General features: G+C 39.9%; 1 protein-coding gene across 2 annotated transcripts in view; it reads right to left on the minus strand.

Annotated features, from left to right (window-relative positions):
* Positions 1 to 8,228: 8,228 nt before the first annotated feature.
* lin7a (lin-7 homolog A (C. elegans)) overlaps positions 8,229 to 19,714 on the minus strand; it is a 49,850-nt gene continuing 38,364 nt past the window's right edge. The window contains exons 4-6 of one of the 2 annotated variants that reach the window (XM_082511162.1): positions 15,628 to 15,837; positions 14,993 to 15,204; positions 8,229 to 10,098 (exon numbers count right to left, since the gene is read on the minus strand). In XM_082511162.1, the coding sequence (XP_082367288.1) occupies positions 10,074 to 10,098; positions 14,993 to 15,204; positions 15,628 to 15,837 (447 nt within the window). In that variant the 3' untranslated portion in view covers positions 8,229 to 10,073. Of the gene's footprint in view, positions 10,099 to 14,988; positions 15,205 to 15,627; positions 15,838 to 19,714 lie in introns of both variants that reach the window. The other variant, XM_082511163.1, reaches the window with a different exon arrangement.

Consider the following 19,714-nt stretch of genomic DNA (forward strand, 5'->3'; position numbering starts at 1 on the left):
TCTGGCATCTCTCGGGTCAGCCCCGGGACCTTCTCCATCACTGCAGACATTGTGTGAATCCATCTGTAAATTTTGTGGTCCTCTCTCTGCTCACCGAAAAGAGGTGAGCACTTCACCCTTTTTCCGGCCGAGGACCATGGTCTTAAAGGTGCTGATTCTCCACGCTCTGATGCAAATCACCATAGTACACGCTTGAGGTCACTGCCCAACGAGGCCAGGAGAACCAAATAATGGGTGGCTTGGGATGTCTGTGGCTCAGGAGGTAGAGCGGGTCATCTGGTTTTCGGAAGGTAGGTGGATCTCTGGCTTTCAGTCTATATGCCTTTGGCAAGATACTAACCCCAAGATACTCTGTAATGTAAAAAGTCCTGAGGCCACTAAAGCAGGTATTAAAAAATCATAGACAACAATAACATAGACAATTGATAAAATACCACCCTACCCACAAAACAGTATAAAAGTATAGGGAGACAAAAGAGCACAGGGCTCAAGCATAATGAAATAACATAAAACAAGAGATAGCAGAGTATTCATAACCACATGACTGATTACACTTTTAATTTAGGTATCATCCCAATCTGGGTCCAAGGTCTGCAGGAGAAGAAGAAATGACACATGTTGATAACTCGAACAGAAGATGCTGTTTGAGGATTTAGCTAAACGTTCATGTGTTACTGAATCCAAGATTTCAAGAGGAATCACTGAGCACCTACGTGCTGCTCATGTAAGCATCTGTATGTTAATTTCGTCTCAGCAAAAAATAAATAAATAAATAATTATCACACTTAACATAGCACATTGCATTGGCTTCTTACCCAGAATTTAAATCGCCTGATTGCATATCATCATAAGGGTCTAATGTTAGGCTGCATGTGAGCAAGAGGTTACAAAAGAAAAGCTCAGAAAATTCATGAAAGTCAAATATGTTTAGGAGAGATAATAACATATTTCTGACAGTAGCCATATTTTAAAGGGCAAGCCATTGTTGACAATGTTTTCTTTTCTTCTTTTTTTTTAAAGATTTTCCAGCATTTTGATTATAAAAACTAATTTAGAGCTGTGATTAGATTAAATAGTTAATATGCATACATTTCAGTAATTGCATCATGCAAACATTTTGGGAAAATAAATTGTGTTTGTCAATAAATAATCGATATTTATGATCAAAATTCATTTTTTGTTTTGTGTGGTTTTGTTCTCTGTTTTTTTCTAATACTCTGAACGAGAAGTCTCCACTTGATTATCTCTTGCAGTCTCCACGCTCAAAAATGTCCTCCCTGTGCCAAAGGGTTTGTTAATGCATTGTCCAGAGTAGCATTTACAGAACATTTCATTCCTCACAAAAATTTCATTTTGTAATTTATTCAGCAATTAAAGAGAATTTAAAGGCCCTTCCGTGACTGTATTTCCTCTATCATGTCAGCAAAATGAAACAAGAATTTTTAACTTGACTTTATTAGCATATATTTAGATATATAACATCCAATTTGCATATTTAACCTTAAATATTATAGCGGACTCCTCATACTAAAAACAATACTTTGAATGTAAGTAATTCAATTTGGTGGTTTCATGGTTTCATGCTGATGTCTATTAGATCATTTTAGAATACCAGCAAACGTTATGATAGCCACTTTTTATGCAGCAATGGTGTTAATGATCTTTAAAGAAACAAAGTAGCATTAAAAGAAATACAAGAAATATGATAACTGTCCAAGTACCACCAGTATTTATCCAGATGTACAGTCCAAGAAGTCTCTTCACCTGCCACTGAAGAGATAGTTGCAGTGTAGCACCCTCCAAAAGCAAATCCCAGCAGTTAAACAGTGTGTCTGTCTCAGCTACAATGCAATGAAACATTCTAGCAGTGGCTTGTATTTCACTAACCTCTGCTGTCAGCTGCAGCCTACACTGCAAATGTCGCTTATGTAATTTTCCGTGGCTACCTGTGATTCATGAATCTCACCCTCACCAACCCCACACGGCGTCCACACCACAACGTGCCAGCAGTTTACACGAAGGTTGCTGGGATTGAGCTTTATTTAAAACGTGTAAGTTATACAGGGACTTGTTTTTATTATAAGTGTAATAACATCACTCAGAGGCCAGCACAGTCATTCTTGTAGTACTGTGCAAGACCACAAGAGAGAGGTGTTTCTTGTATTTCTCCAACATGTGAGAGGCCATATTCATGAGTTTATTGATCATTATTTAAGAGCAGATTTTATATGCCGCAGGTTGTATTTATGTAGTCTCTAAATGATCCTCTTGATAGTGTTTCTGTTGGGTAATTCATATATTCTCTCATCTTTGAGGGAAATTCTGATCTCATATTGAAACTTTAACTGTGGAGGTCTTTGGAGAATTCAATCTGCCCTCTGGCAAAATCTGTGATGCTGCTCTCTAAGTGAGGAACTGCAAAGGCAGAAAAGGGAGAGGAGATGAATTTGAGCACACTTCTGAACTGTGAGCAACGCTGCAATATAAGAAACGTTTAAACCTGACGTTTCAATCATACTACTGCTACTACTAATCCATCCATCCTGTTAAACAGATAAAGATAGAAGTGAGTAGGATGGAATATGGAGAAAACACACCTGGATGTTAAGCTAACTGGCCACTTTATTAGGTACACCTGTTTAATTGCTCTGTAATGTAAATGTACAGGCATATAAGCATGGTCAAGATGACCTGCTGAAGTTTGAGCATCAGAATAGAGTCGAAACATGATTTAAGTGACTTTGAACATGACATGGTTGGCCGCACGGCCTCTGCTGAATGTTTCAGAAACTGTTGAGTTAGTAGGATTTTCCTGTAGATGCATCCCTATGTTTCTGGGTTCCTACCTCACTGGAGAATGGCTGGACTGCTTGCAACTGATAGGAAATCAACAGTGACCCAAATAGCCACTTATTACACCATGGTATGCAGAAGAGCATTTCTGAATGCAAGACATGTTGCACTTTGAGGCAGATGGGCACAGCAGGAGAAAACCACACCGGGTGACACTCCTGTCTGCCCAGAACAGGAAGCTGAGGCTGCACTTCATACTGACTGAAAATGTTCCCTGGTCTGATAACTCTAGATTTCTGCTGCAACATTCAGCTGGCAGGGTCAGAATCTGGCTTTTGCCTCAAGCTTCTGGTGGAATAACTTTCTTGGCATTCATCAGGTTCCTCATTAACAAGGGAGAATTATTTCAACCCCACAGCCTACCTGAGTCTTGTTGCTGAGCATGTCTGTTCCTTTATGACCAATAATAGCTTTTTTGATCCAAAAGGGAAATTCATGTTTCACATAGTTCATCTGCTATTTGGATGAGAATTAAAAATCCTGATTTCTCTGGGTCCAAATTATTTTCTGCATCTCTCCATCTTACAACAGATAGAGAGCAGTCTTCCAGTACTGATGTTTTTTTGTTCCATGAAGATTTTAAAAAGTGGTGGTCAGAGTTATCCAGGATGGCTTCTGATGTCTTTAGTGTGCATCTTTCCCCCGCCACCCTCAACACGTCCAGTCTGGCTCCAATTACAGAGCCATCTTTCTTCACCAGTTTGTCCAGTCTCCTTGCATCCTTGTTTCTGATGCTGCCTCCCCAGCACACTGCAGCACAGAAAAGCACACTTGCCACCACAGACTGGTAGTACATCTGCAGCAAGTTACTCAGATGTCAAGAGATCTTGGTTTCCTTAACAAATAGAGGCAACTGCCCATTTTTGAATAGTCTGTCTGTATTCTGGAACTCGTCTACTTTGTTATCTATTTTGGTATCACCTCAATGTCCACCCCACAAACCTTCTGAGGCTGGAGAGGAGGCCTGAATCTTTGGGAATCTACTACTATCCTTTGTCTTAGTGATGTTCAATATGAGGTAAATGGCCTCTGTAGTCAGCAGATCTCAGTTCAATAGCACACCTTTTGCATGTGGTGGAACAGGAATTATAATCATGGATGTGCAGCGACTGCTTGGTGCTATCGTGTCAATATGGACCAAAATTTCCAAGAATAATTTCCAGGATCTTGTTGAATGTGTGCCACAAAGAATTAACACAGTTCTAAAGGCAAACGGGGGTCTAACCTGGCAGCAGCAAGGTGTGACTAACAACGGGCATGTTAAAACAGATAAATAAAGAAATAAAGAAACAATGAAATAACAAATATCTTTGTAGCAAAAGTGTTTAGGAGAGAGGTAAGGTATTCCTATCTTTCGTAACACTTCCGTACTGTTTATAATATCTATTGTTTGATTTCTTTCCTCTTTAATAAAGTTTCTTCAGTTCTGCTTTCTTTTATTTAGTTTTCTCTTTTTCTCTCTGGGGGGAATTATTTTGTTTGGAGGAAGTTTAAGAATATCAAGGTGATTCATCTCCATTTAAATAGGGACACACTTTCATTTGGAAACAATTCGTTTATACTGCAAAATGTGCCTCTGTGTGCAAGCTTGGTGAAAGGTTTTATTTGTTAAAATACCACAGAGCCTTCGGTGATGTAAAACAAAAAATCTGTCTATATTAAATCTAAAAGAGATACATCTAAATGCCCGACAGCTGTGCAGTAAACCTAGTCTAGCCTTGATAGAAGTTTACAAAAGAGATCACGAGTTAAAGGTAAAACTAAAGAAACCGCTGGGAATTTTTCGATCGTTGTATCATCTTTGTTGTGTCTCACAGCCACAGATGTGAGCCTTTTGAGAAGGTGTTGCATTCAAGCTCTCTTTACCATCTGCAGACGTGGGTGAGGAATATGTCACCTTCATCAGTTTAATCACTTCAGGCTTCAGTCATGTACTGCAACACTGGATGGGTGATGGAGAGTGGCACTAACAGAGTGTTTATTGCATGAAACACAATGAACAACACATTGCTTTGTACTTTTGCTGTCACCGTTTGAGTTTAGCACCTTCTACTTACAAGGGTCTCTTTATTAGTTTCAGAGTCTGCTCTTTGTATTGATCCAGCAAAAGGCTGATGACTTACTATTCCAAGGCTAAAGACCTGGATGAGACTTCAGAGGCACAACTCAGGACACAAGGTGTAATCACCTTTTAGCAGCTGCACTTCGATCACTGAAAGGCAATCAGACCCGTGCTGCTGTAATCGAGTAGGCACCTGATGTAACTTTTGTCTCCAAATCAAAGGTTACACTCAGCAACCAGTTACTGAAAAGACTGCAGTATTCAAAGGCCTATGTCTATCTAATGTGTCTCCAAATTTTCTATTCCTGTTTTTTTATTCTGCTTCAAACAGGCTGTTTTGGTGTCTGTAACCTTAAATGCAGTTGCTCCTGGGCACCCTCAATCCAGCAAACCGGGCAGTATAAAAGGTGGAAATGGCCACTGTGACGTCACCTGTTGGTTCTGGAAACATTGACTGACTGTGGCGTTGTTTTTTTGTTGTTGTCTCAACCTACATTCCTACTAACACACTAGAACTGTACTCACTAAAACTGAAGCACAAATGTCTGAGATGGTAGCATTGCACAACAAGCCATAAGATTAGAAGAAGACATTCCCGCCACACACACACACACACACACACACACACACACACACACACACACACAACCCCGTTCAGCTATCTTAGTGAGGACCTTCATTGACATAATGGTTTCCCTAGTCCCTTACCCTAACCCTAACCATTAAAAATAAATGCCTAACCCTGACCCTAACCATAACCTAATTGTAACCCTGACACTAAAACCACATTTTGAGCCTCAAAAAGGCCTTCAAACTTGTAAGGACCGGTGAGTGTGTCCTCACAAGTGACTGTAGAATGCAGATTTCAGTCCTCACAAAGATAGCTAGACAGGAACACACACACACAGTGATGAGAGTTTAATGACTCAAATATCAAATTTGGACTCAACTATCCTAGTGGATGCTTTATAAAACAATTCACCTCCTTTCTTATGAAAATAGCTGGACAGTATAGGCCAAAACTGTTTTGCACCAGACTGCAAACATGCTTTATTATGCTGTAAACTTGGCACTATAACATGGCAGTCTATGGGGATTGACTCTCAAGTTGCCAGTAGGGGAACTGGAGTCTGGGTTAATTATTCAGCTCTTGCGCATTGGATTTTCATTTATAACACCAAAGTCCTTATAAAAGGAAGCTTTGACATGTTAAAACAGCTGTGGGCACATATTTGGGCAGTGATTTTTCAAGCATTGAAAAATAACTTTTATTTAAAAAGCATTGTTTTAAACTGAATCACATCTTTCTAACAGCATCTTTGCTCCCTCATACTATTGTAATGGTAATTTTTTTAATTTGGCACATTTTTAACCAGACCTACACAATCCCAAAGGGATTTGTGCTTCCACCCAAGACTGAACAGGTGATTTTCTTTTACCTCTTTAATAAATGTGTAAACCTCTACAATATAGATCCACTGCAGACTGCAAAGCAGTTGCTAGCTTGGAATCGAAGAGGTTGGCGGTGCCTTTGCTGGTCTGACAAACCAACAAGGTGTAAAGCAGAAACAGCTCTTTCAGGTGGTGTGTTCAGACAGAATGGAAGTGAAATTTCACCTTGCTGAAGTGTTTATGAGCCATTTCACAACTCACAAGTACTCGCTCCTAACAGCTATAATGAGGAGTACAACTGATAAGTGAAATCAAGCAATACAGCAACATTTTTTCAGGACGTACCAGAAAATCCTACAGTTTTATTTTTCTCCTATCCCTGTTCTCTTTTAAAATCTCTGTCTACATACATAAGTGAAGTTGAATCATAAACTTCCAGCCAATGGTGATATAAGCTGGACTTTTGATTAATAATTGTTGCTGGCATCTATGGGAATATCTCAGCTATTATGCTTTTGCAATTCAATTTTGACAAACTAAAATACTGTGAAGTTACATGAGTGCATTTTCACCTCTATTGGAGGTATTTGAGCTACCCAGTGACAATTTGCATCAGTTTGCAAATTCATTCTTGCATTACTCTTCCTAATCTACAGAGAAAGGGGAAAAACAAGGCTGTTGGTGTATGATTACGTTAAAGAACGAAGCACGTTTTTGCATCACATCATAATTCCCCCTTTCAACACACAAGCAGGTGCGTCATGGTGTCTGGTGTTGTTAAGAGTTTGAGCTCTTTGGCACAGGGAAGAGGATCTGTATTATTTTGACAGTATTTCTTGTTTTGTGTATCTTGTGTGTTTTACTTCCCGTCTTTGTCTTGATTCCCACATTTAATCATCTGCCTGCTCTAACTGTTTACACCTGAGCCCAGGTTGTCCTCTGTGTGTGTGTGTCTAAAGCAATTTGTCTCTGTGTGTTTGTGAGTTCATGATCCTGCTCCTTCTTTTTGTCTCTCTTTCATAGTTTTATGGAATCCTTTACTGAACTTTACTGAAGATACCTCTTATGCAGCACTGAAATTGCTTTTCACTTTAGATCCTGCCTGTCTGCCCCTGTGGTGGTTTGCATTTGGGTCAGTTTACCAGCTTCACCTTAAACTGCAAATATAGCACAAGGGTAGCAGCAAAGCTAAAATTATTTCCACATAGGGCCTAAATGCATGATTGAAGAGGTTAAAAACGGCTTCCATAAAACCTAATCAAAGAATCTAAATATATATCTGATACACATCTATAAAATACTTTATAAAAAAAACAAAAACAAAAAACCCTCTCTCTGGTGCTCACAGACACTTGAATAATGAGGTCCAGTCCCAACCCAACCCTGACACACTTTCACTGTGGAGGGTCTGCTACATTAAACTGAATAGGTATATTGTTATGTAAGTGATATTTATGATCTTAATAGATCAATTGGTAGTGGTATAAATCAAAAGTACACGTGTCTGTTAAAGAAATCAGTCGCCCCAAAGCTGCAGCTAAAATTCTACTCTTCCCCTTAAGTCAAGCGTGTCCAACTCCAGGCCTCAAGGACCGCTGTCCTGCAGGTTTTAGATATCGCCCTGGGTCAGCACACCTGAATCAAATGATTAGTTCATTACCAGGCCTCTGGAGAACTTCAAAACATGTTGAGGAGGTAATAGAGCCATTTAAATCAGCTGTGTTGGATCAAGGACACATCTAAAACCTGCAGGACATCGGCCCTTGAGGCCTGGAGTTGGCCACCCCTGACAGAAGTAAAGAGACCCTTCAACAGCCATAATTGTGAAGTTTTTAGGACCCAGACTGGAATTGGGCCAATGTGCTAGAATACCATAAAATGCATGCATGCATGCGATACAAAGGAAAACTGCACAAGTTCATCACTGTACACAAGCACATAGATTTATTTATACAAATATAGTATGTATAACAATTGCATATCAAGAGTTTGTTATCTATTTTTTTTTTTTATCTTTACGTTAAATACAGGACCATTCGCTTCAAAAATGCAAGTCAATTAAGAAAGAGTACCGATAAATTAAAGGTACAAAAAGGGATCTGTCTTATTAAGATGTACTGTGAGAGTCAGAAATGGTTGTAAATCATATAAAACCTGGACATTTAAGGTCACCTAATCACAATATTTTGACATTAAGTAGACCTTAGAGGAAACAGTTTTTTTGGGAAATAGTCAAATGTGGCAGTGTGGGACACATTAATGTAGGCTGCTGTTCATTTGGGCTTAGGGGTTAAAGCCGATGAAATCATCACTCACTGCAGTTTTAAATAAAATCTCTGTAACATCATCAGCTTTTACGCCAGCTGCTTTCAGCATACAGGTGTTTACAGAGTCTCGCATTGAGGAAGTGATGTTTAATGCCTGGGATAAATAAAAGAGTAAAAGCCAGCTACTGAAAATGTAAAGAAAATCAACAGTAAACAAAAAAAAAAAAAAAGAGTTAAAAAGACTTATAAATAAGTCATCTCTGGGAACGACGGAGCAGAAAACCACAACAAGAAGCTCACCAAAGATGGAGACAACGTAAACACAGATTTGGCAGATTACCACTTTGACTCTGGAGTTCAGCTACTTGGGTGACAAAGAAAATGATTTCTCTCACAGATCCACTGGGGAAAAAAAACCAAACCAAAACACTCCACTCATAACACAAAATGCAGGTAACACATCCACGTGAACTATGTGCTAGTATTTAGCCATAATGCAATGAATAGATTTTAAACAATCTGCACATCATAGAAAGAATACATAATATTTTAAATGAACATTAAAACTTTGTGTTAAATCTCTGATCTCGTAAACTATAAAATAGACAGATCTGGAAAAATAATATTCATTTAATTCTGTTAAAATCAAAAGTGATGACATTCTGGTAATCTGTCGGGAACATTTAAGATTTCTGAGGATTAAAGTGAACCTCCTTGTAACATATATTTTCTAGATTAATTTCAGTTGGGAGTAGCTTATAAGTTCTTTTTATGAATCGCAGTTATTGCACATTAACTCTATGCGCCATCTGTAAATCTCTTTAAATGGCACCGAAGACCGATTTGGACTCAGGAGCTGCCTTACAGTGAATAAGATGCAATTTGCTTTACGGTGATTTACATTTGCACCTAAACTCTGTATATGTACGGTGATGAATTTCATTTTAAAATGTAAAAACAAAACAAACAAAACAAAAGTGTGTTATTGCTAAACCTACGAGATACAAAATCTTTTCTTGCTACAATATAGAAGGTAAAAAAGAGTTCATCAAAAACAGGACACAGAAAAAGGAAATCAATGGTCTTTCATACAGAGACACAAGCACCAGTAGAGGAATCAATAGAAACACCACTGTACAAATGATATCTATGGAAAAATGGCGAAGGATCCACTGCAAAATGGATGAAAGCAAACCAAGTGGATAAAATAAACCAAACTACAAACACAAGAAAGGGAGTATTCAAGTCACGACTGGGGTGTAGAACCTAGAAAAGGGACTATAAAGTCAAAACTTTCAGTGTTAGCCTCCCTCATACTTGTTTTTCGAAGCACCAAATTCAGGACAAACGCTCTCTTCGTTTTTGCTCAGTAATCGGTGGTACACTGGAAGGGAGAGAGTGAAAGAGTCTTCTACTTTCGGTCGGTTTTGCTCCATGATGGAGAGACGCCTTTGGGATCCTCAACACAAACAGATGGCCTTAAAGATCCACACACTTCTTCACTTCTTCTTCTTTTGGAACAGCCTGGAGATCACAAAGACAAGAAAAACAGGCTGAGAGCAATGCCGTGAAACACAGCTGCACTAAATGAAGTCATGCTGAGTTTAATTTTTTTCTGTTTTCTGAAAAATGTCACATGGTGTGGTAAAAGGATAAATTAGCAACAAGACAAACATTTAATCTTAAAAAAAAAAAACAACCCAGTATGACACTATATACTTTTAGGGTCCATCCATCCATCCATCCCAATGCATTTGTCAATCCAGTTTTTGCTCCTTATCCAGTTTGCAGACATGCCCAGACCTCCCTTTACCCATCCACCTCCTTAAGATGTTCTGGAGGTATCCCGAGGCTCTTTTCATGCCAGAATAGAGGGATCTCGCTAGTTTGGCAATCCAAACATTTGACTAAAATGACAAGGGACAAAGCAGGGATTTTTTTTTTCTTCAAAAGACACACCTCTCAGATTTTTATGTTAAACTCAAACGGATGGGTTTTAATCAAAATGTTCTCATAATTGCAGACGGATTGTGACAAAGATGATATCAGAGGGCTTAATTTTGATCTACACTCTGAAATTAAAAACACAGAGGGAGGATATTTTTTGGTGAGGAGAAGATTGGAGATGAGTTTTTTTTGTGTTAAAATTAACTGAAGTTACAGGATAGATTCAATTCACTTCAGTTAACTTCAGTTCAATTTATTTAGCAACAAATCACAACTACAGTCCCCTCAGTATATTGTAAGGTAAAGACCCTACAATAATAGAGAGAAAACCCCAGCAATTAGCAATGAGCAAGCACTTAGTGACAGAAGGAAGAAAAAACTCCCTTTTAACAGGAAGCAACCTCCACCAGAACCAGGCTCAGCAAGGGGCAGCCATCTGCTGTGACTAGTGATGCGTGAATCATGAACGATTCGTTCATGATTCGCGCATCAATCGCGATTCAATACTCGAGAATCACTTTACTGACTCCTGAATCATGATTCACAACCTCAACTGACTCACTGACTCATCCCTGTTGCTGTTAGCAGCAATATTTCTAGCTTATAATTAAAATTGTGGAGAAAAACACAACATCTGGTATCTTAAGAAAAAAATTTCTGCTCTGAACTGGAAGAAAAAACCCTGAGTAGAAGCTCACATCAGGTTCACAGTAGCATCGCTCTGCTAACATGCTAACAGTACATTTGATCTACTCACCCCCTCCCTCCTGTGCTGAATCGTAAGCGAATCACTCAGGACTCACTAACCCCTCCCTCCTAGCTCACAGCTTCTTCTTCTTGGTTGGCAACCAATGTTAAGGCGCATTACCGCCCCCTGGCTCACAGCTCAGTGGACATTTAGATGAGAAAATATATATTTGACACATTTAAGGAAAATACTAATAAAATAAAAATAAACAAAATAAATGTTTATTAAGCAATTTTGATAGGAAATTGCTTAATTTTAGAAATGTTTTTGCTCTTTTTTGTTCTATAAAATAGTTGTTTTCTTTGAGAATCATTCATCTTAGCAGCAGGATTTACATGAAAAGAGAAACAAATTAAGTTTAAGTGAAAATGTAAATTTTTTGCACTCTCTGGTCAACTGACTCAGTGAATCAAATGACTCAAAAAAACACAATTCACTTTGGTGAGTGACTCATTAAAACTCGATTCAGTAAAAAGAATCAAATTTACCATCACTAGCTTATTCATCACCAATGCTTATTAAATTGAAGCCTGAATTAGATTCTTGAAAGGGATCCGGTCTACATATACGAGTGCTCTATATATAAAAAAAAAAAGATCAACTGTTGTTTAACTGTTGAAGAGTTCAGCTGTACAAAATAAGACAACTCAAAAAAGTCTGAGAAGATAAAATATTAACTGAAAGGAAAAAGTTGAAGAGCCGTCACTTCTTTTATTTATATATATATATATATATATATATAAAAACACCCAGCACGCCCCTGCGGGCGGTTTATCCTTCAAGCTCGGGTCCTCTACCAGAGACCTGGGTGCTTGAGGGTCCTGCGCAGTATCTTAGCTGTTCCCAGGACTGCGCTCTTCTGGACAGAGATCTCCGATGTTGATCCCGGGACCCTTTCTTGGATATCTGCCAATGTGATGGTTACTGGACCCTGTTCAGGGAGGTCGCTGTGGTCTGCCCTCAGATCCTCTAGCCACTGAGCATTGCCGTTATGGGTTGCGTCCTTCTCCCATATGCTCTTCCAGTATTGCTCCATCTCCAGCCTTGGTGGTGCTGTTCTCTTATTATTGTTCCCTTGCCACTGAGAGTACACCTTTGCTGGTTCTGTGGAGAACAGCTGGTTTATTCTCCTGCCTGGTGTACCTCCTCAAGCGGCTGGCCAAGGCTGTGAGTCTTTGCTTGGCAGTTTCCAAGGCCTCAGGTATGGACAGCTTGCTGTATTTCTTATGCACCTTCTTTGTCGCACCTTTCTGCAACTCCGTTAGTTGGCTAACCTCCCTCCGTGCTACTTTGATCTTGCCCTCTAGCCTCCTTCTCCATGGAGGGTACTGCCCCTTGTGGCAGTTCAACTTGTAGCCAAGCATCTCACTGATCACTGCTGCCGTATTGTAGATCAGCTTGTTAGTGTCGGTAATCGTGGTTGTAGGTATTGTCCGTAGTGCTGCATTAACATCATCTAGCAGACCTTCTGAGGGTACTTCACGTAATCTTGGTAACCGGCTACGTGGGATCCAGGTTTCAAGCTTGGCCATTATCCTATTTTTCATGTCAGTTCCTCTCGCACTCAATGATCCTTCTCCTATCGCACGTGGGGCTATGTACCCAATCTCGGGTGGGGGTGATGATATCTCCCCCCTGACCTGGCGTCCTGACTCCTCCTTGCCGTAGCATTTGTGTTGTACCTCGAACCGTGACACCAAAGTATCGAACCGAACCGTGAATTTTGTGTATCGTTGCACCCCTAATATATATATATATATATATATATATATATATATATATATATATATATATATATATATATATGTATGTGTGTGTATATATATGTGTGTGATGAGGAGGTGCACCAGTATCACTTATGAATGCATCTCTTTAACTTACATCTGGCTCTGACCTTTACATACAGTTTATGCTGGTTAACAGAGAGCAGAGAAACTCAGAAAATGTGACAGAATGGCTTATAATGCACTCTTGTCACTTGGTCAGCAGCTTCTTGGATCCCAAAGCAGATCACTGCGGTCAGCATGCCGGAATTGATATAACATGATCCCTGCTCAGTTCGCTTTCTGTGGCTCCACCACAACACGCTGTTACAAGCTCCTAAGAACCATTCCAGGCTGTGGTGTGCCAAGTCCAGGACAAGAGATATGCTTGGGGGATTTAGCATCAAAGCCAAAGAGATCTTGGACACATGCCTCTAACACGTCAGGCAAATAATTTGAGACGTTTGGGCAAAAATAGGGACCGCATGATATGACTTGGTTTCATGGTCTGAATAGTGTCTGCACTTTCTTTTTGATTTTAAATTGAGTGTTTTTCACTACAGCAGGCAAGAGTGAGCTTTAGTTTGCTTGGCAGTGCACAGCCTTCTTCTAATTTGGCACCGTAAGAAAAAATGATCTAAAGCGAGTCAGGGGTAGAGCCTCCATCCAGCTTTAGCTTACAAGTAACAACACTCCAGGCTGCACCTGCGTACCTGCAGAGCATGAACCACAGATGTAATCGGTTTAAGCTTGAATAATTTACAACCCTTACAACAGAATCACTGGCAGCACAGAAGAAGAATCAGTAATGTTTGCACAGAGGATACTGGCTGCTCAGTTTGCAAAATATACTACTGAGCTTTTCGACTCTGTGCTGGGATGTATATGTCTGCTATACCTGCACACAAGCTGAAAGATGTGCTTACATGGGCAAAACAGAGTACGGTGAATAAAATTCAGTTCTCCATCTCAATTCTTTTATTGTTTATCTGCAAAATGTTTTAACTTTCTTGCACCAGAACATTCAGCAGAAAGTTTTTATTATATACTTGACATTAAATAAATATATAAATGAAGCCAACAACCAAGGAATGAAGCAAATCGTGGTAAAAACTATTTCGAGTAAAAGTATGATGTCTGGAAAGATGAATAATTCATCTAGAAAGATTTTGCGACAATAAAAGCTCGGTCACCTTGAAACAAGAACAGCTGGGAGGCCCAAGCCTGAGGCTCTGCTTATGCTCATACAGGAAATGATAAAAGGTGTACTCTCTGTGCACATCTGCATTCCCTACCCACCTTTGATTTCTTTTAGTGCCTGCAAGTCCAAAAAAACAGCACATACTTTTGATCCTAAACTCTGCCACAGTTTAAAAAAAAATATGTTGAAACAGGTCAACAGAGGGTCCAGAAGTTTATAGAGAATGGTACATTTATTATTTTTTAGTTTTAGTTTTTATAACTTTGCCTCTGTTTGATTTAAAATCCTTTTCATGGTGTGTCAGTTGCATCTTAAATGCAGAGTCATGGCCAGGTGAGGCCTGTTACTTTGTTATTTCATTACAAATTAACCAGGTAAAAGATCTGCAGTTTATTCTATGTGTTGAAATTGTATTTGGTAGCTTTTCACTTTAACTCTAAATGAAGTCCAGTTGGTGGACCAACTACTGTATTGTGGATTTATATTCAAAGCAAAGTTGATGGCATTGTGCCCGAATGATGAGCTTGGCGATCCTGACGAGCTATTAGTGGCGTTTCGACCTCAACCTAGGCTGCAACACTCCTCATTCTGTTACATTTCAGTTCTTTCCAGTGGGACAATTTCCTTCCGTAATCTTCATCAGCATGCATAAACACAACTTTTTAAAGTAAAGTTCTCAGAGGTAGTGTTTCCTTTTCCTTTGTTGGCATCCACCTCCCCCCACCCCTCACCCTTAAAGCAATGAAGCGCCTCACCTACGACATGTGGTTCTGCTGAGAGGCCAGATTCTGCTGTTGCTGCTGCTGCATGAGGAGCTGCTGCTGCTGACGCCGCCGGGCCGTACGCAGCTTCTCGAAGCGGGCCTCCATCTCCTCCAGCACTTTGGGGGTGTAGCGAACCACCAGCTTCACGCTGTCCTTGGCTGCCTTCAGTAGCTCCACCGCTTTCTCGTGGTGCTCTCCCTCTACACTCTGCAGGGGTTTCAGAGCCGCGGAAAGAGTAGAATATTAAAGGGGGCTGATTTTAATATATATATATTTTTAAAAATAGTAACCCTTCAAAGAAAAAAAAGAATATTTTCTCCACTATTATTACCTCACAATCAAGTGAAATGAGAAGGCTTAGCTTACAGTGTATGATGCTCATATCTCTCCAGCAGCTGAAGAAATTTCTGCTACTTATTCACAACATGCAACCTTGCGACCTCAATAACTCCTGTGATTGTTGACTCACATATCAAACTAGAAATCATATACATGGCAGGAAGCTGCTAAAACTATATTTTTGGAAACAAGCTTAAACAGGGGTTGACAAGCTTATCTACACTCTACTTTCAATCCATTGATCTTCTTTTCCCACATGCTGGATCAGAACGTTAGTCTGGCGAGACCCACCACTCCATTCACAGACAGGAGCTGGTCCCCTCGCTTTAAGCCGCCATGCCTCTCAGCTACGCCTCCAGGAATGATGCGGGAGATATAGATAGGTGAGTTTTGCTCTTTGCCGCCCATCACATTGAAGCCCAGCCCTTCGTCCGTCTTCGGTAGCTCCACCACCCGCGGGTGAGAGTGACCTTCACTGGCTGCGAAGGCCGCAACTGTGGCCTGAAGGAAGAGAAAAAAAGGTAAAGGGCTTATTAGTTATTCCAATGAATTAGACGGTTAATTAGACATGAATTCTGACAAAAATACACTTCTACGTATATTTTTTTGACACACAAGATTTAATACAAGGTTCAACTTTGTGTGTGCAAAAAAGTAATATTATATATATTATGCAATATGCAAATATCCATGGGTTAATCATAGACTGTACAAAAATGATAGATGTAGCCTTAGGTTCTAAAATGTGAAAGTGCCTTAAAGCAAAAGGAGTTTCCAGGATTTTTTAATGAGGGGGGGAGACCAAGAAGCACCTAAGGGGAACTCACGAGAAATCATAAATAAGTTTTATTCTAAAGAACAAGGTCTCTCACACATCCTTTATTTTACATTCACCTCTGAAAAGTACAGGTGTGGACCAAACCATTGTGAACCATTTGAAGGGGAGTACGATATATCTAAAATTACTACAAGAGATTTGATGGCACATTATTGTATTATTATTTCACAATGAATAATTACATTCGCAGCGTAATACCAGTCCTTTTATATACAATCTAATGTTCCGCATTATGCGTATGATACTAAAGATATTAGTGCACATTAAAAAAGTGGAGCGAATGCCTGAACTGTGCCAGGTCAGTTTCCCAAGAAATGCAAAAAAACTTTAGTAAATGTCTCATTCTATGAGTAAATCAAGTATTAGGGCAAGAAGTGAGTTATTTCTTCTCCTTTTAGTTAAACAGTGGAGAGAAAAACATAACCAAGATGAGAAAGAAGGCAGAGGCACACAGCAGCTTCTTAAATAGTGCCCTCATTATAGACGGCGCAAAGATATTCGTCTGAAATCTGATTTGCAGCTTTTGCAAACCACATCTTCAATCAAATCAGCAATTCTTTTTGAAAGCTCTGCAGCTTACACTAGCTTCTCATTCTCTTCTGTAGTGTGAAAATAAAAGCAAAGGAAGAACACATTTTAGAAGTATTACAAAGAGACTGCAAAGCTGCTCGCGAACCTCTGACGCACCTTCTCATTTAAGCGACGACGGCCGTAACAAAGCGTCAGGATTTGGTCTGGGCTTGGGATTTAGACTCCACATGAGAAGTTCTCTGGTCTTTCCAAGCACACGGATTAACACATCTCACTTCCACCCTGTGTATCCCTTCCAGCTGGGTGAAGTTCCTTTGAATCACAAGCCAAGCTGCACACTCCTTGTACATTTAGAACAAAGCACCGAGGAGCTTGTTAGCCGAGCTGGGAAAGCTCGTGGCAGGTGAACAGAGAGCCTGTGCCCAAAGATCCACAGATGCGATGCCACAGGTTCCTCGCTGTCAAGTCAGCATCATTTATGGTGTGCGAGATGGGGGAAAGGAAGGATAAGAAAGTACGGGTGGAGTGAGTTCTGTTTTGATTTTGCAGATGTGAATCGAAATTCCCAGCAGCAGACGAGGAGCTTGGCAACTGGAGGTCTTTGAGGCTCCCTCCAGGCATCATCCCCGCATCTGCAATCTCTTCCATATTCATATGCATCTTCAGATCCACATTTATTACTCCTCATTTCTCTCTCCCCTCCCGCTGCCTATTAATCTGCTTATTGCATTATGACAACTCCCCCCTTCTCCTTCCTTCTCTCGCTCTGTCCTTCGCCTTTCTTCTTCTGCTGCTCCCACTCACCCTCCCTGGCCTGCTGTTAAAATAAGCAGCAGCTCCTCAGCATGCATACCGTCGCCACCCGGGCCTCGCAGCTCATCGACCTTCACAACTTTATCGGGCTTTCTGTGAATGAAAAACAATCTGGCAGATGGCCGGTGCCTCTCACGCACGGGGGGCATTTTAAATGAAACACTTGCTGGAGGATACTCGGTAGACACACAACACTGTAAAAGTCTGGCTTAAAGTATTTAAAGTCATTTTAGCATCACCTCCCTGTTTTTTTTGCTTCCCCCCCCCCGGCTGCTCTGATAATCTCCGCCTCCTTTAAGATCAGTAATAAAAACCTCGGGCCAGATATTAGAGGCTGAATTGATTAAATTAACAATGCGATCAAAGTGAATTGAGTTGTTCAAGTGAAACTCAAATCTTGGATGTCTGCAGATTTTTCTCTCACCAACTAAAGCACTCGAGATAAACCGAAACTCTGTCATGTATTTCATCACTGTTGCAGTTCATTCTCACTGCAATACAGTATGAATGTCTTTCCCCATATGTTGATGCTGATTATGTGCAATTGTGGTCCTTGTGGATATCTCTGCAGGGAGTAAAGCACTTTCAAAAATATCCAGTGTTCCCAGTTGGGAAGATCCCCACAGCTAAGCCACTTCAAACCCTTAGCTGTGTGCTTAATTGCCCAATGAATTTGTGCATTTTTATTACAGATTTAGAAGAAGTAACTTTTAAATGTGTGAGGGAGAGAGTTTGAAATGCTTTGTTCTTAAGAGAAAAAAGGGACATAGAAAAAGACTTAAAAATAACATCTCTTCTAATCATTAATGAGATGTTATTTTTAAGATCAGACAATGGAACCCACTCGAGAAACTTCAGGATACTTCAGAAGATGACACGATTGTCTTTGTTGACAGAGAATCCTTCCCTCTGAGAGAAGAAAAAATAAAATCCTGAACAGAGTTTGTTTAAAAATGTGTCATATTTAGTGCATCCTGTTTAAAAATATTTTGACAGGTTGGGAAATACACCTACTCTTGCCACAATTTAGACGAGAAACCTATGGAGTCAGACGACTACAAGATTAGACTGGAAAGCCTTAAAGGGCCTATTGGGAGTATGGGGAACTTTCTCAAGGATCAGACATTTTAACCAACATCACATTTTATATTTAAGGAAATTATTGGAAAAGGAAATTATTGCCTTGCACCACTACCGACAGCTTCCATGTAGAGTAAGTGAGTGAAATGGCACAAGACTGAATGCAATGGAAGAAAATTTGTTGTGAACTCCTGGCAGCTCTGGCACGTTAAGACGCTAAATCGAGGATGTTATTACCGTAATGGAATAAACGGAAGTGAAGGATCATCCTTAAGGAGGCGCTGGTTGCATGTTGATAAATGCTTCTTTTAGAAAATAAAAGAGGGGTTGCATATGTTAAAACCACACTGACAATTTCAGTCTGGTTTCAATTTCCTTAAATTCAACAGATTTGAAAATAATTACCAATGAATGGAACAGGAATTCACGGTCCAGACAACTGCTGACTACATAAGAGACCTGAAAAAGTTCGCTCTTTACTCCCTAAATGTATCTGAATAGCTTAGCAGTAATAGCTACTCTAGTGAAGTTTCTCTTTTTTTCCTTAGTTTATTTCACTTTGTTCACCAAACTGTTTGGTGTCTTTTGCTGTACCGCACCAAAAGACTGTATTTCAGTTACTTTCCACTTCAGTCACATGGCTAGTCTCCCTGAGGTCTCCCTGCAGTTTACATGAGCCACAAACACAAAAGAAGATTATACTAGAAGCAGCTAGAAGAGGCACCCCTTTGTAACCCCTTCTACAGCCACACCTAGCTCCACTTGGGGGATGATAGGATATCTTTAATGCTCTGTACAGTCTATTTATGGAAGTCTGTTTAAATCAGGGGTCTCAAACTCGTAGCCCCAGGGCCACTTGCGGCCCACGTCACCCCTACTTGCTATACTGACGTGAAGAAATAGAATGCAATTTGGCCCGTGAAGTTACTTTTTTGTTAGGGAGGATTTGTTTGTTGTTGAGTGCAATGTTAAAATAAGTTCTTTAAAAAGCAAAAAATGACTTAATACGAAGCCAATATGAGCAGAAAGTACAAACATATTGAGGGATTGGCTGTGTTAGTTCAGTGAGAGTTATTTGTAAAAAAAAAACAATTTTCGCTAGCAGTCAAAAACTAA

The sequence above is a fragment of the Aulonocara stuartgranti genome (assembly GCF_965226115.1).
Source record: "Aulonocara stuartgranti genome assembly, chromosome: 17".
NCBI lineage: Eukaryota > Metazoa > Chordata > Actinopteri > Cichliformes > Cichlidae > Aulonocara > Aulonocara stuartgranti.